At 41.7% G+C, this 14173-nt stretch overlaps 1 protein-coding gene across 1 annotated transcript in view; it reads left to right on the top strand.

The window, feature by feature from the left end:
* Nucleotides 1-14173, top strand: part of SEC31B (SEC31 homolog B, COPII coat complex component) — a 40107-nt gene that overhangs the window by 10519 nt on the left and 15415 nt on the right. Inside the window, exons 5-15 of the mRNA XM_064144812.1 lie at nt 111-206; nt 1276-1416; nt 1924-2066; nt 2317-2416; nt 4376-4537; nt 6905-7057; nt 7570-7800; nt 9190-9264; nt 9848-9931; nt 12891-12999; nt 13377-13555. Of these exons, the coding sequence (XP_064000882.1) occupies nt 111-206; nt 1276-1416; nt 1924-2066; nt 2317-2416; nt 4376-4537; nt 6905-7057; nt 7570-7800; nt 9190-9264; nt 9848-9931; nt 12891-12999; nt 13377-13555 (1473 nt within the window). The remainder of the gene's footprint in view (nt 1-110; nt 207-1275; nt 1417-1923; nt 2067-2316; nt 2417-4375; nt 4538-6904; nt 7058-7569; nt 7801-9189; nt 9265-9847; nt 9932-12890; nt 13000-13376; nt 13556-14173) is intronic.

Genomic DNA, 14173 nt, shown 5'->3' with positions numbered 1-14173 from the left:
TCTGTCATCTGACTTCAGAAAGTTTTTGGATTTTTTGCTTACATTTAGTTTTAAAAAACATCTGTCCTCTTTCCCTGTGAAACTTGGCTGAGCTTTTCTTTTTCCTATAGAGTAACCTCTTGGCTTCTGGAGCAAGTGATTCTGAAATTTTCATCTGGGACTTGAATAACTTCAGCGTGCCTATGACTCCAGGGGCTAAATCACAGGTAAATGAGTTTTCCTGTGGGTAATACTTGCAGTTTTATGTCTCAGTAGGCAAAGTAAAAAGGTGTATGTGGAGTCATACTGGTGTCGTCCATATGTGAGGGGGGGGAATGACCTTGACATCTATTAGCATAAAAATGAATCAGAACTGACTATCAGCTTCATTCTGGAGAGATGGAAAGTGTGTTACAAGGGAAAGGGAGGGGAGGTAGGCTGCAAGCTCTGGAGGGATGAGCTTTGCATGGATGGGTAAGCTTTTTGTGGATTTGAATCAAGTAACATACCAGTTTATCTTGTGATCCAGCTGGGGCATGTGTGATGGATTAAAGAGGCTTATTGGACCTTCTCTGAGGAATGAATTTACTTCAGGCATCAGCTGAAGCTTTTCATATCTCATGAAAGTAATGTCCCTAGCAAAGCCAGTCAGCCATTTAATGCATCTTGGCTATTACTCCCAGATAATGTTTTCTAAGTTTGAAGAGGAAGAAGCTTCTGATCTTCCAATGCTGATTATGTTATTCAGGGCAATCAGTACTTGAAAGTGAAAACACCATAGTAAACTTGCCTGACAAGACGCTGAGATTTTCCTCCAATGAACCTCCCATTTGTCTCCTTGCTTATCTCTTGCATTGCAGCAGATACAGTAAAGGCAATTAGCCTTGAATACTTCATCATTTTCCATCTCATTGCACTCCTGAAATGTTGCACAAGGTCATCTTTCTGTTTAAGTTCATCCCAGAAGTCAAGGTAGAAACATCTATGTTCTCTCAGCTGCAGATTTATGGCACATTTGGCCAATGCAGAACCCAATACCTGGTCTCAAAATGCAAAGGTGCTTTGCCAGGTGATGTGCCCCTGTAGAATTAGACTGCACATGCTGAGTTAAAGGGCTTTCCATGCTTCTGGGTTGTTTTTTTTGGTCAGTGCTACCACTTCCAGTTAGTTGTTCAGTGATTGAAGAAATTAATCTATATAGCCTCAAATCCCTTAGTTAACCTAGCAGTGGAATCCTGTGATTAGTGTTTCCTCAACACGTAAGTAATGGATGTTTGGCCTTTCCTATCTTGGCAGCCTCCTGAAGACATCAGTGTGGTGTCCTGGAATCGGCAGGTGCAGCATATCCTATCCTCTTCCCACCCCAGTGGCAAGGCTGTGATTTGGGACCTCAGGAAGAATGAGCCTATCATCAAAGTCAGTGACCACAGCAACAGAGTGAGTGGAGGAAAGACTCTGATTCCAACTAACTTACGACATGCCACACATGGCTGCAGAGCAGTGGCACAGGCTCTTGGGATCAACTGTTTTTATTGTGGGAACTATTCAGGCTGATTCTGTTGGGGTTGTAGCATCAAAGCACCTTTCTCTTTTTTTCCCTGTGATGAAATGGAGAAATAAGACCCTTAACTGTTCCTAAAATGAGGGCACCCTTGTCTTAATTTTCTTTGTTTACAAGCCCTTTACGAGAAGCTTCCTTCATTTTAATCCCAGCTATTTTCCTAGATCAACTTTGAACTAAGCTTTCAGGTTCTGTATGGTTAGTGGGTTTTTTGCTGTGTAGAGAAGGTAGAAATACTTGCTTCCCATCTCAAAACACTGCTAAGCTTGCATTATGTCAAGCATTTTAGACAAGCTAAGTGTAGAATGGTGTGGCTCTGGACCATTTTTGCTATTTCCAGCTTTCTTTGCTGAGTTTTCAGCCTGTGCTATTTTTGTCTCTAGATGCATTGCTCGGGAATGGCCTGGCATCCAGAAGTTGCAACTCAGCTAATCCTTTCTTCTGAGGATGACCGCTTGCCAGTAATCCAAATATGGGACTTACGTTTTGCTACCTCTCCTTTGAGCCAGCTGGAAGGGCACACAAGGTGAGGGCCTGCTTGCTGTGTTGGTTTTTCAGAGACTTCCATCTTTAAAAGGCTGACATCTGAGAGACTGGACTTGGGAGAACTATGAATTTTTGATAGGCTTGTTTGTTTCACAGGTGAATCTGGTTAAGGGTAGAGATGAGAATTAAAATTTCTGAGCTTTAGCAACATGTCTGATGCCTTTTTGGTGACAGAGTGGGAGAGCAGATTGGGAATGAAATACAACTGATTTCTTTCTTATCTATTTTAGGGGAATTCTCTCTGTCTCTTGGTGCCAAGCTGACCCTGAACTGCTGTTAAGTAGCGCCAAAGACAACCGGATTTTGTGCTGGAACCCAAGTATAGGGGAGGTAAATAACCACAGCTAAAAGTACCCACGATCTGCTGCTGTGATCTGTACATGTCCCATTTCTGTAACTCTGTGGAGAGCCAATGTACTTCCTGTCTGTACCTCCTGTGAATGAGAGTGTTGTCTGTATCCAGACTGAAAACCACAGACACAGGCAGAAATTTTCTCTGATACACGTGTGTCCAGAGATCACAGATAGAAGACAGGTTTAACTAAAACTTAATTTCAGCGAATTATGATTACTCTTGCTGTGTTTACACATATAGTGCTTTGTATGTCAATTTGTCTCTTGTTCCATCTCCTAGGGCAGTAAGTTAGGACTTCTTTGGAAAACTTGAATGAGAATGAGGAGCGTATCCTAGGGTCGTTGAGAGAGGAGCAATGTAATTAAGTATGTGTAAAAACATTATACACAGTACACTGGTTTCATGTGTATGTGCTTATCTAGTCAGATATCTTGAAATTACCATCTTTGAAATATTTTGGTGTCACCTGAGTTAAGACAAGGCTGTGTAAAACATTTTTCTGCATACTTACTCAGTGCTGAATTTCTGGATGAAATTGAATTTTGAACTTTGTACAAAATTTATGGTCTTGATGATGGTATAGGGAAGGTACTCTAACAATGCTGAGCAAAGTGCAGCTGGGAGCCCCAAGCTGGATTCATTTGATGGAACAGTTTCGCTTAGTTGATGAACTTTTCCTTGGAGGCATAGAAAATAATACATTCATTTTCATAAAAAGCATGATATGCTGCTGTTGCAGTTTCATGGGATTTGTTGCTCACTCTGTGCAGATGTCCAGTGTTTGGAAGAGTACCAGACTCTCTAATGTTCCTGAAATCCGGTTTGTTTTTTTTTTTACCGTGTCTTTTCACTGTATTTTAGCAGAAAAAATGAACCCCCCACATTGCTAGTGCACCTGGCTCATCTTTATGAATGCTGCTGTAGATTTTGTAGACTCCAAATTCAGCTTGGATACTTACGCCCCAACTGTTGTTGGGGAGATTTTTTTTTTTACTTAGTACCAGTGAACAGAAATTTTTCAGTTGATACAAAAATTGAAAGGATTTTCAATAGTAAGGACAGTACTGGCTAATCTGGTGAGTTTGGCAGGTTGGTTTCTTTGTTTTTCAGGGTGCTGGGGTGCTTTTTGTTTTGTGGGCTTTGGGTTTTGTTTTTTTTGGTTTTTTGTTTTTTTTGGTGTGTTTTGTTTTGGGTTTTTTTTCATTTCTTTGGGCTTTTTTGTTTAAATTTAACAGTCCAGATTTTAATATAAGCAAATGCAAGGTTCTGTGTTCAGGAACAAAAAACTCAGATCATATTTCCACACAGAAGTAAACTGATTCTCTGTGTTTTTTGCCTGTAAAGCATAAAAGAAATATCTGTTTTACAGGCTGGAGATTCAGTGTCTGGGTTGTGCTGTTCTGTTGCCCAATATCAGTCAGGAAGTCTGTGACTGGGCCTTAAATTGGACTTTGGATTTTTAGGTGCTGGCCCAGGAAAGTTGTTGGATGCAGTATTGTCATAGTTCATCTGCAGCTGTTTTGTTGTTCTACCTTTTTCTTTTATTTTACTTGTCAAGTTTGTTATTCCAGGCTATTCTTTCTGTTTTCGTGTTCTTACTCACAACACCTTTTTGCTTCTGATTTTCTTGTGTTGTTTTTTGGTATGTCTCCCTTGGTCAACGGCAGGTGTGACAGTACTGATTTAAATGCCTTTGCACTTTGCTCTACAATCAGAATCCTACAGTATCACAGATTTCTCTCTCTTTCCAGTGTTTGGCCTCAAAGTGCTGTAACTCAGTTGCAATGCATCTTTCAAAAAGCAGAAATAAGAGACTTGTGTACTGTGGTGTAATGTAAATAAAGGGTGACATAATTAATGGCTGTGGGCAGATAATTTGGGGAAAGCAGGGGGCCACTCACACTGTACTTCCAGCTTTTCTCTTTCTGTAATAGGTGGTTTATGAGTTGCCCATTCAGAATCAGTGGTGCTTTGATGTCCAGTGGTGTCCAAGGAATCCTTCAGTCTTCTCTGTTGCCACTTCCGATGGGTGGATCAACATTTATTCTGTTATGGGTGGGAACTTGGAAGCTCAGCGGAAGACGCAGGCTGACAAGGTAAAGTCCTGGGAGCATGCTGTAGTTTTGGTGAGTGACAATTATTCACCTGACTCTGAGAGCATTAGAAGCACATGTTTAATGGTCTGATTTTTAAACAATACAGTCCATCCCATCCACCAGGAAATATAGCCGTATGGCATGGGAACCAGAAGCTACCAGTGTGGGAGCTAAATATCCAACAGATCCCAAACATACTACAGTACCTCTTGGCAAAGCTGTCTCAGTATGTCTTGTAAAGTCCATTAAAGTGTGTAAAGAGAACCAAGATCAAGTGTAGTCTTGATGTTTTTATATCACAGTATCATCAGGGTTGGAAGAGACCTCACAGATCATCAAGTCCAACATTTTACCACAATTCTCAAGGCTAGACCATGGCACCAAGTGCCACGTCCAACCTTGCCTTGAACAGCTCCAGGGACGGCGACTCCACCACCTCCCCGGGCAGCCCATTCCAGTGTCCAATGACTCTCTCAGTGAAGAACTTTCTCCTCACCTCAAGCCTAAATTTCCCCTGGCGCAGCCTGAGGCTGTGTCCTCTCGTTCTGGTGCTGGCCACCTGAGAGAAGAGAGCAACCTCCTCCTGGCCACAACCACCCTTCAGGTAGTTGTAGACACCTGACCATTAAAATGTGTAAAGAGAACCAAGATCAAGTGTAGTCTTGATGTTTTTATATATATATATATCATATAACTATGATATAGTATATAATAATATATAATTATATCCAATACTATATATGTAAATATTTATTGATATAATTTTAATTTATAATTACATACTTTAAAAATATATTTTTTATATATATTTAACGGTTATTTACTACTACAGCATACCTGTTAGAGCACCAAGTTTGTCTTGTTATTAGGTTAAAATTAAATAGCTTGATACTAATTAATGCAACATGTTACTCTTTTTAAGTTCAAAAGAGAATTTTGGAAAATAGCTTCTAAGCCACTGTTTGCAGTTTTCCTCAAGTCAGCTGACTGTAACTTGGAGCACGTTCATATTTTGATACTGAAATCCATTACTTAGCCAATGAGTTTATGGGCAAACTCTGAACGAATTAAATGTCAGTACTGTTTAAACTTTTAGTTTGAATCTAGTGACTAGTCTTTTAATTCCTTCCTTTTCTCCCAGCCAACAAAGGCTTTATAATACAGGTTTTAAGAGAAGACGTATGAGCCGGCTTAAGTGTTATTTATATAGTCATTTACAGCTGACTGAGTTCAGTTTCATAGGATTTGCAAGAGAAAGAAAATACTTTATCTAGCCACAGCTGTAAGAGATTAAGGATTTATTTAACCCATGGAGAATTTTCTTTCTGTGCATTCTTCATGTGCATGCACCACACTTCCACTCTCCAAAACTGGAGAGACTAACTCCTAGATAAATAGAATAACAAGTAACAACAAAAGTAGGGAGAGATAATGACAGTTATGAAGGTGAGGAGTTTGTGACCAATAAGTCTCTTTCCACTAGATTCCATGTTACCAGGACACAAACTATTGAAGACCTAGTGGGTGATGTTACTAGTACCCTGCTAGTGTTTATTTATTTTTCTAAGATTCAGAGTGATTGATCTGTTAGGTATAAAATGTTCCTCTTGGAAATAGTCCTTCTTTGAAATTGGTTTCCCCTCGAGAAAGACTTGAAAGGTAAAACATGTAGATGTTGCCAACCTTATCTTGATGAGCCCAGTGTCGCTTCTGTTAAGGTATGCTGAAGCTATTGAGCAATGAAATATGATCCAGACTTGACCAGGGCTATCTTTAGCGAACAACAAATCTATGCCAACAATGTTAATGACTAAGAATGCTTATGAACAGCACTGTACATAGGCTCACTGATTTCCTAAATGCCAGAAACCCAGATCAGAGGCCACTTTTTACATTCTCTTGTCTAGGCAAGGAAGTCGGGCAAGGTTATTTCACCAGCCTCATCTAAGCTATAAAAGGTTGAGACAGTCTTTAAAACTATCCTATTTGAAAGATCCCAGCAGCAGAGAGGGAGTCAGCATTCTTCTGTGAGCAAAACAAGAAATAAGTCAGGATGACTTTTGACCATATGTTGTCACTGTCTTGCATAAAACAAGTAATTTTGTAACTCTTATGTTCATGATCTGGGCACTAGGACAGGCAGTGTTTGTTGGAGAATTTGCATCTTGCTAAGGAAAAATTACTTGAAAATAATTTCTGTAACTGTTTGGAAATGCCAGAGGCTTGGTGATAATTCCAGGAAGAGGTGCTTTTATAGCCTTTTTCTTCATCATCAAGAAATGGAACTAACGACTAAACAATGGTTTTTTTCTGCTATTGAGGACAGGGAGGAACTGAATTATATCTTCTTTCTCCATCTGATTCTAGATTTCTTCCTCCTTCAATAACCTGGATCCCTTTGGCACAGGACAGATTCTTCCACCTCTGCAGGTGCCAGAGCAAGTAGCTCAGACCACTTTGATTCCACCATTAAAAAAGCCACCCAAGTGGATTCGCAGACCTGTGGGAGTTTCATTTGCAGTAAGTGAATGGAACTTCCTTAGCTTAAAGTACAATAGATGTGTTGTCTTGTGACATGATCCTTTTCTTTTGCTAGAGAAACCTTTTTATTTTCCCATTGATTATGTTTGTTTTAATGCCTGTTTAAGGTGCAGTGTGGTGTCCAAAGAAGCAAAATTCTTTTGCTAAACAGTCTGCTGTTTTTCCAACCAAAAAAGTGTCCTGTAGCAGAGAACGGGAGGTTATAAGTAAGAATTAGCAAAGCTAAGGAAGACTTCTAAAAGCTAGCCTTGTAGGCTGCCTCTCTATCATTTGCAATTGGCTAGGCCTGATAGCACATACACAAATGTTGCAGTTATTGGTGTTCAGCTGAACACTGATAAGTAAAGTAAACTGCTTCAATGTCCCTGCCATCCAAAGTCATTGTTATCACAGCTGCAACTTGAGTTCATGTTGTTGAATTAAGAACTAAGAGAATTGCCTTTACCTTTATGTGTAAGAATGCTTATTCTGTCTCTCTCCATCTTTCTCAGTTTGGAGGAAAACTTATTTCCTTTGGTCTTACCAAAGCTCCTGGACAGCAAATGCAGCAGACCTACCAACATCAAGTATTCATCAGTCAAGTCACCACTGAAACTGAATTCCTGCTGCGATCCAGGGAACTGCAGATGGCATTGCAGTCAGGGAACCTAACTGATTACTGTCAAGGCAAGATCCAGACAGCCAAATCACCGTTTGATGAGAACCTTTGGAAATTCATGAAGGTAGAATGACTATGTTGAAACACAGAGGTCATTTCTTTTATGATCCTGGGGTGGAATGCGTTCATTATAGTTGTCCTATTCCTTTTATTTAAGTTACAAAATGGAACTGAACAGGTTAGTTAGTTACTTGTCTAAAGAAAAGTTTTTGCAGTGAAGGTCTTGCAGGTTGCCTTAGTAGGAATGGTCTTTTTAGTGGATTTGCTTGGGCTTCCTGTCAAGGTGCTAAACAGGATTTTCTCATCTCAGCCAAGCTTTGTCTGCTGGTTACTTGCGGAGTTCTAATATTGTTATTTTTCAAGGCAAAATTGGAATAGGCAATGAGATTCCCCTGTAATAAGGGAGAGAGCTTTGGTGTCATAAGGCTACAGCCAGTCCTTACATAGGATGATGGTTTCATTGACAATTTAACAGTATAAAAGGGTTTGCTAATGAGAAGGGGGAAGGCTTAGTCTTGGTGGTGTTTTACAGACACTCATAGGCAGACTGTACGAGGGGTGAAATCTTGGGATCATCTCTATAGTACTACCTGTGCTTAAGAAATCGTGTCTCTTGAGTTGGATTGCCCAATGGTGTCTAGGTGGGGACAGCAGTCTCCATTGCATGTGTCATTGCAACAGTGTCTTCAGCTGCATTGGATGAGATACGATTCTAGTGAGTTTTTGATAATCCAGTTGACCCATGGTCCTGTGACACCACTCCAGGATGTAAAAGATCTTTTATTACTGATTGTCTTAAACTACAGACCAAGCATCTGTGCAAAAGGTATGACCATTTCTGCATCTGAAAGAACAGTTTCTGGTATTTACAAGTATACTATCCATGTACAGTTTCCTCAGTTTTGTGGTAAAAACTGGAACTTACTGACAAAAAGAATGTTAATCACACATTGAAGCATAAAAATAGCACTGATCAATTAGGCTGCATGCAGCCTATGGCAGTCTCTGGGACTGTCTGAAGTACCCACCAAGGGAGCTTCAGTAATAATTAGTGAACTAATTTTTGTAATGCCAGCTAGGAGTTCAGGCAACCACCTTGTCTCCTTTTCATCCGGACTCAAGTCAGTCCATTGTCTCTGAGAAAAAATTAGCTTGGCAATTCTACACCATTCAGGGAATTAATGACCAAGTACACTCTGTGTGCATGCAGTTGTAGCTCTGATAGGCAGTTGTACCTCATATCTAACTATGTGAAAAACTTGGATGACATTATTTTATCATGGTTATAACTTAAGCTCCTGAGACTTCCCCACATTAGTCATTAAGTGGGCTTGCCATCATTGAGTTCTTTAAAGTGTCCTCTTAATTTTGCTGCTGCCAGAAGCAGACAACTGTTGGTAGCATATAGATGTCTAAGACTGTATTGTCTTTTTCAATATCCTTTGGGAATCAGGTGAATCTGGAGAAAGAACCCAGGACAAAACTCCTCAAGCTACTGGGCTACAGTAAAGAAGATCTGAAAAAAAAGGTAAGGGGTCTATCCCATAGAGAGAAACCTTTAAAGGATTAAAGCTGCTGCAGGGGAGTTGTAGAGTCCCTTCTGGAAATGAGCGAATCATCTCACAGCACACAAAGAGCAAACTGTACAAAATTTCAACTGAGAAGCACCTCCATTAGAAAGCAAAGATGAGCACTCCTAAGGGTATAAATGTAGCTGCACTGGATCATACTGAAAGGGTCTTGAGCCCAGTTATGTGGCTTCTAGTTGTGTGCTGGGAAGTACATAACAACAGTGAAGTTGTGACAGCTTCTTGTAGCATACAGCTCTGCATCTCAGGGGATTCCTCAGACAGGAAGAAGGTGACAGATAAAGTTAAGTCTGATGTAGTACTAATGGAGCTATGGGAGAGGAAACTCTTGCACCCACATGAACAGTGCTCTGAAAAGGATTAAATAACCTCTGATAGGCAGCCAGCCAGGAACAGGGGGCGTGGAGCTTTTCAAACCAGTGAAAGAGCCAGCGTAATTGTGCCAGTTGCTTGGTGGCTTCATTGTGAAGATGTTTTACTTCAACAGGGTCTTCACTCTATGCATGTTTGTTACTTTTCCAGATTGCCTCGTATTTGAGCAATGGCATACCAGGTAAACAGCCCCTTCCTGAGGCAGAAGAGACAGATGCAGCACAGCCAGATCAGGTATGTCTGCTACATCTTGCAGATTAGCGGAGGACAGAATGAACAGGAAGGTTTAATTCTAAATACAGATTGTTGGGCTCAATGCAGCATTGCAGAGGGCATATCATAGTCCTGTCAGACCCATGTAGGGTCACGCTAAATGATCATAGCAATCCCTTCTGGCTATAAAAGAAAGCAGTGAGTAACGAAAATGAACTCCTGGCTGTTAATGCTGTGAGATGGTCTGCTTCACCAGTGCTGATTTTTTTCAGTGATAGAATTATCCTCACCCAATCTTAACTTCTTGCTACAGTTCTGTATTTCCTCTGTGAAGCTTCTGCTGTGGTACTTCTTTTGCATTTCTTTCCTTTTTCACCTCTATCCTAAGGAAAGTATTCTAATGTGATTTTGGGATGTCCATCTTCACGTGCTTTCTGAGGCATGGTTCACCATGCACTGTAACACTTTGCTCCTCTAAGATGTCTAAAATCCCTGTCCTCAAGTTAGTAATCTTCACAAATCTTAAAGACTTGGTGAGATATTTTAGAATGTCATGGTTTGAGACTTGAGGATGTCGTTAAGAAACCATAGAGTTCCTTCAGGTCCTCCAGAAAGGGCCAGAAAGATCCAGGAGGTTTGATGGCATATATTTCATACCCATAATCCTGGATTCCCTATAAAATCTGGCTGCAAAGCCAGTATCTTCCTCATCTCTCTCCTCCTGGGAAGGATGTCCAGGTTCCTGTCTCCTTTGGCAGAGAGAGGCCTGGTTGTCAGCCTCGGCAGTGTGGCCAGTTAGGCTCAGAACGTCTGGGGCTGCCAAGCTGGACTTCTGTGCTGCATCACTGTTGCAGAGGGGGATTCTCAGTACCTATGCCTGTTTTGGTGGAGGGGAGAAATTAATTGGGGTGATATAATTTTATATAAAAATATATCTTTATTAAATTCAATATTCTGAACTCTTGCCACCCCCAACCACTGTATATTAATATAAATATTGGGTACACGGTTATAAAAACAATTTAGGATAAAATATGTACAGGAATTTGTTAATTAACTAGCAAGCATTCAAACTATAAACAGAGAGAGGAGTTTTCCCCGCAGCTTAATGCCGCTTGAGGTCATATCCTATTTGCCCAGCAAAGCGGGCTGAAACTCTTTCTGCTCTATGGCAGAGGCAACTTATATGTACAGAGGTATTAAAGCTTTTACTCACACTCTTTATCAATTATTAATCACGCTCCGGGGCTGTGTCACAGCCTGTGCCTAGTGTCCAGCTCTCCAGGGTCTCTGCCTGTGGACGTTGAGGCTGGAATCCTCCCGGCTTGTGGGGAAATAGGTTTTCTCTAACCTTTGTCCTCCTGGCGAAGAGGTGATCTCTGCCTTTGCTGCTGCTGTCTTCTTCTGGATGCTGTGTCCAGGGCTTATCAGCTGTCAGGATTTCAGGAGCAGCAGAATATCATGCTATCTCTGGCACAGTTGTTCACGGCTAGCAGGCCGTGTGTGTGCAGACAATCCAGAGTCTACTTCCTGGTTATCTCAGTGGCAGTGGCATTTACCAGGCAGTGACAGGCAGAGGGCATGCAAAGTGTGCTCGGCTGCTGGGAGTCTGAGCTCTGTAGGTAAATGCAATGTAGGATCTGGTCCTGATAGCAGTAGTGTGCAGATGTTCACAGCTGGCTTAGGAGGCTATAGGCTCCTTATATATATATATGTGCAGGCTTAAATGAGCTCTGCATCTAAGGTACGCAGGCAGGTAAGCTGCGAATGAGTCAAAGCATGAGGTCTGAGCCTCTGAGCATCGGAGCTATGCAATGGCATCTGAGCGTGGGGGTCTGAGCGGCTGAGCGCTGCAAGTGAGGGTCCGAGCACATGTCTGAGCCGTGCAGGTGAGTCAGAGTGGCAGGGCGCTGCAATGGGGTCTGAGCTGAGCTGTGCAGGGGTCTGAGCTGAGCACGTTGTTTACCTGTGCACCCCTATTTATTGAATGTGGGCCGAGATTAATGGCTCCTTCGGCCACTAGAATTACCAATCAGGTTGGCAGTAAGCCAAACCTTACCATAGTAGGCAGGAGGTTCTTGCCTGGACTTTCCCAAATGTGGGGATCACATGAGTCTACTCCAGGGAGACGCGAGCTGGGTGTGTGGGGGCTTACACAACCTGTTTACAACCAGGGGTCCTGGCAGAAAAACATGTCCAGGCATGCATAGGCATAAATAAGCCTCTGTTTGGGCCTACAGGCCCTCCACAACAATCACAAATGCTTTTGGTATGGGGGTAAAGAGGCTTGGCATTTGGAAGGCCTGTGAAACTGAGGTATGATTGGAGGAATGCTTTGGAAGGTTCTAGCCTTACGAGATTGTTGTAAGCCCCTCAGGACTGGGCCAGGGCTGAATATGAATTTGTATATTTTGTATGCTTCGCTATGCTCACTGCTATGTAGAATTGTAACATTGTAGCTTGTGAATTGCTTCTCCACTTAAACTTTCCAATAGTCTCCAATCCTTTCTATAAGTGGTTTTCTTTTACCCCTACTGCAAGAGGCAGAAGAACAACCTGTACTGCTTAAAACCATGACATAGGGGCAGCAGTTGTGTCCTTCATTTCAATGGAGCACCAAGAATGGCTTGATCCTACCTGGTAGTTACAGATACCACTTGCTGGGCTTGTCCCTGTTCTGTCCTTTGTTGCTCAGGGGCTGGCAGTTGAGTTGATGAATGCTGGTCGGTGACATTCTTAGTGTTACATGTCATACCATCGATTTCATAAGCTTTGTCAGTAACAGCACTGCTATTGTTGCTGCCCTGGTGAAACTGTGCAGGTTGATAGAGTAATGACAGGAAGCATGATGGGTTTCCAAGATTTATACAAGCATACTTAACCAAATGGAGAGCACTCCCATCCCACTCAATAATCTATTAAATTATTTGGGGCAGAATCTGTATGTTCACTGAATTAACCTCTTGCACTCTTTGCACAGCTTTTGATGAATTCCAGCAATGATGTAGCTGCTGTTTCCTCCTTTTCATCCTTCTTTGACAATCTCATCCCACAGAATATGAGCACATTGGAGATTCCTGTCACAGAAGGTATGCTACATGAAATGTATTTCTGCCCTTTTAGGAAAAGGAGAGAGGAAGGAAAACCTAAAACTCCCAAATGAATTAGAAATGCCAGGAAGAATCTGGTCCACTCTAGCAGATGGATCGGTGTCATGCAACATCTCAGCACTATGCTCCCCAGATAAGAGACCCATTAAAAGTATAGAATAGTCTTTTATATGATGGAAGACGTACTGTCAAGTCAGTGGGGTTCTTTGGAGGTGCAAAGCCTATTTTGAGTTTCCATATCTTTTCAACTGGCTTTCCATATGCTAATTTTTACTGCCTTCTCTTTTGAAATGAGCATCACCAATGCACCTGGATGATGTCCTCCTGTTGGTTAACTTTGCTTCTCATGTCTGTAGATACAGATGGACTCATCAGCCAGGCCCTTTTGTTGGGGGACTTTGAGGGTGCGGTGGAGCTGTGCATGCAGGCAGAACGCTTTGCTGATGCCATCATCTTGGCTATAGCTGGTGGGGAGAATCTCCTGAAGGACACTCAGAAACGCTACTTTGCAAAGCGTAAGACAAAACTCTCTCTGGTAAGTGCCAGTTCTGTGTGTCTACTGAGCAGGGGAAGTTGTGCAATATCTTGGCACATTACATATATAGTAATGCTTTGGTAGGAAGTCAACAGAAGCCGCATCTCCTCTTGGCTAGGCACTTATTCTAATTTCTTACTACTTTTATGATGGCTTCATGTTATCCACCTGGAATGTCTGTTTTCTGTGTTCCATTTAAAAAAATGAGTGGTTTCTTCCTCAGCTCCCTGTGCTTGTAACTTATGGAGAATAGTGCCCCTTTACAGGTCAGCTAGGAAGATGCTATTGTATTAATTGACAAATGGGGACCATAACAGGAGTTGGTATATCCCAACACTATATTGCCAGTCATTGATATAGCGGCTCTGAAGCAAGGTTGATGCTGACTAGATCTTTAGTCTTGCTTGGGGCAGCTGTTTTCATATTATCTTAAGTGCTTTGTTGGGCTTTTAAACTTTCTTTAGAGGCATCAGGTTCCAGTTACTGTTAATATTGGGATGCTGGGATTGGTGGATTTTAATGTACATTGAGGTAGTTGCTGCATAGTGAGAAGTGTGCTTGAAAGTGAGCTATCCCTGTGGGTGCACTTGCTTAAGCAGTAATCTTTGTCTTCAGTGA

Source organism: Pogoniulus pusillus, chromosome 6 (assembly GCF_015220805.1).
Source record: "Pogoniulus pusillus isolate bPogPus1 chromosome 6, bPogPus1.pri, whole genome shotgun sequence".
Lineage (NCBI taxonomy): Eukaryota > Metazoa > Chordata > Aves > Piciformes > Lybiidae > Pogoniulus > Pogoniulus pusillus.
The sequence above is the reverse complement of the archived record's forward strand: the minus strand, read 5'-3'. Positions and strand labels throughout refer to the sequence as shown.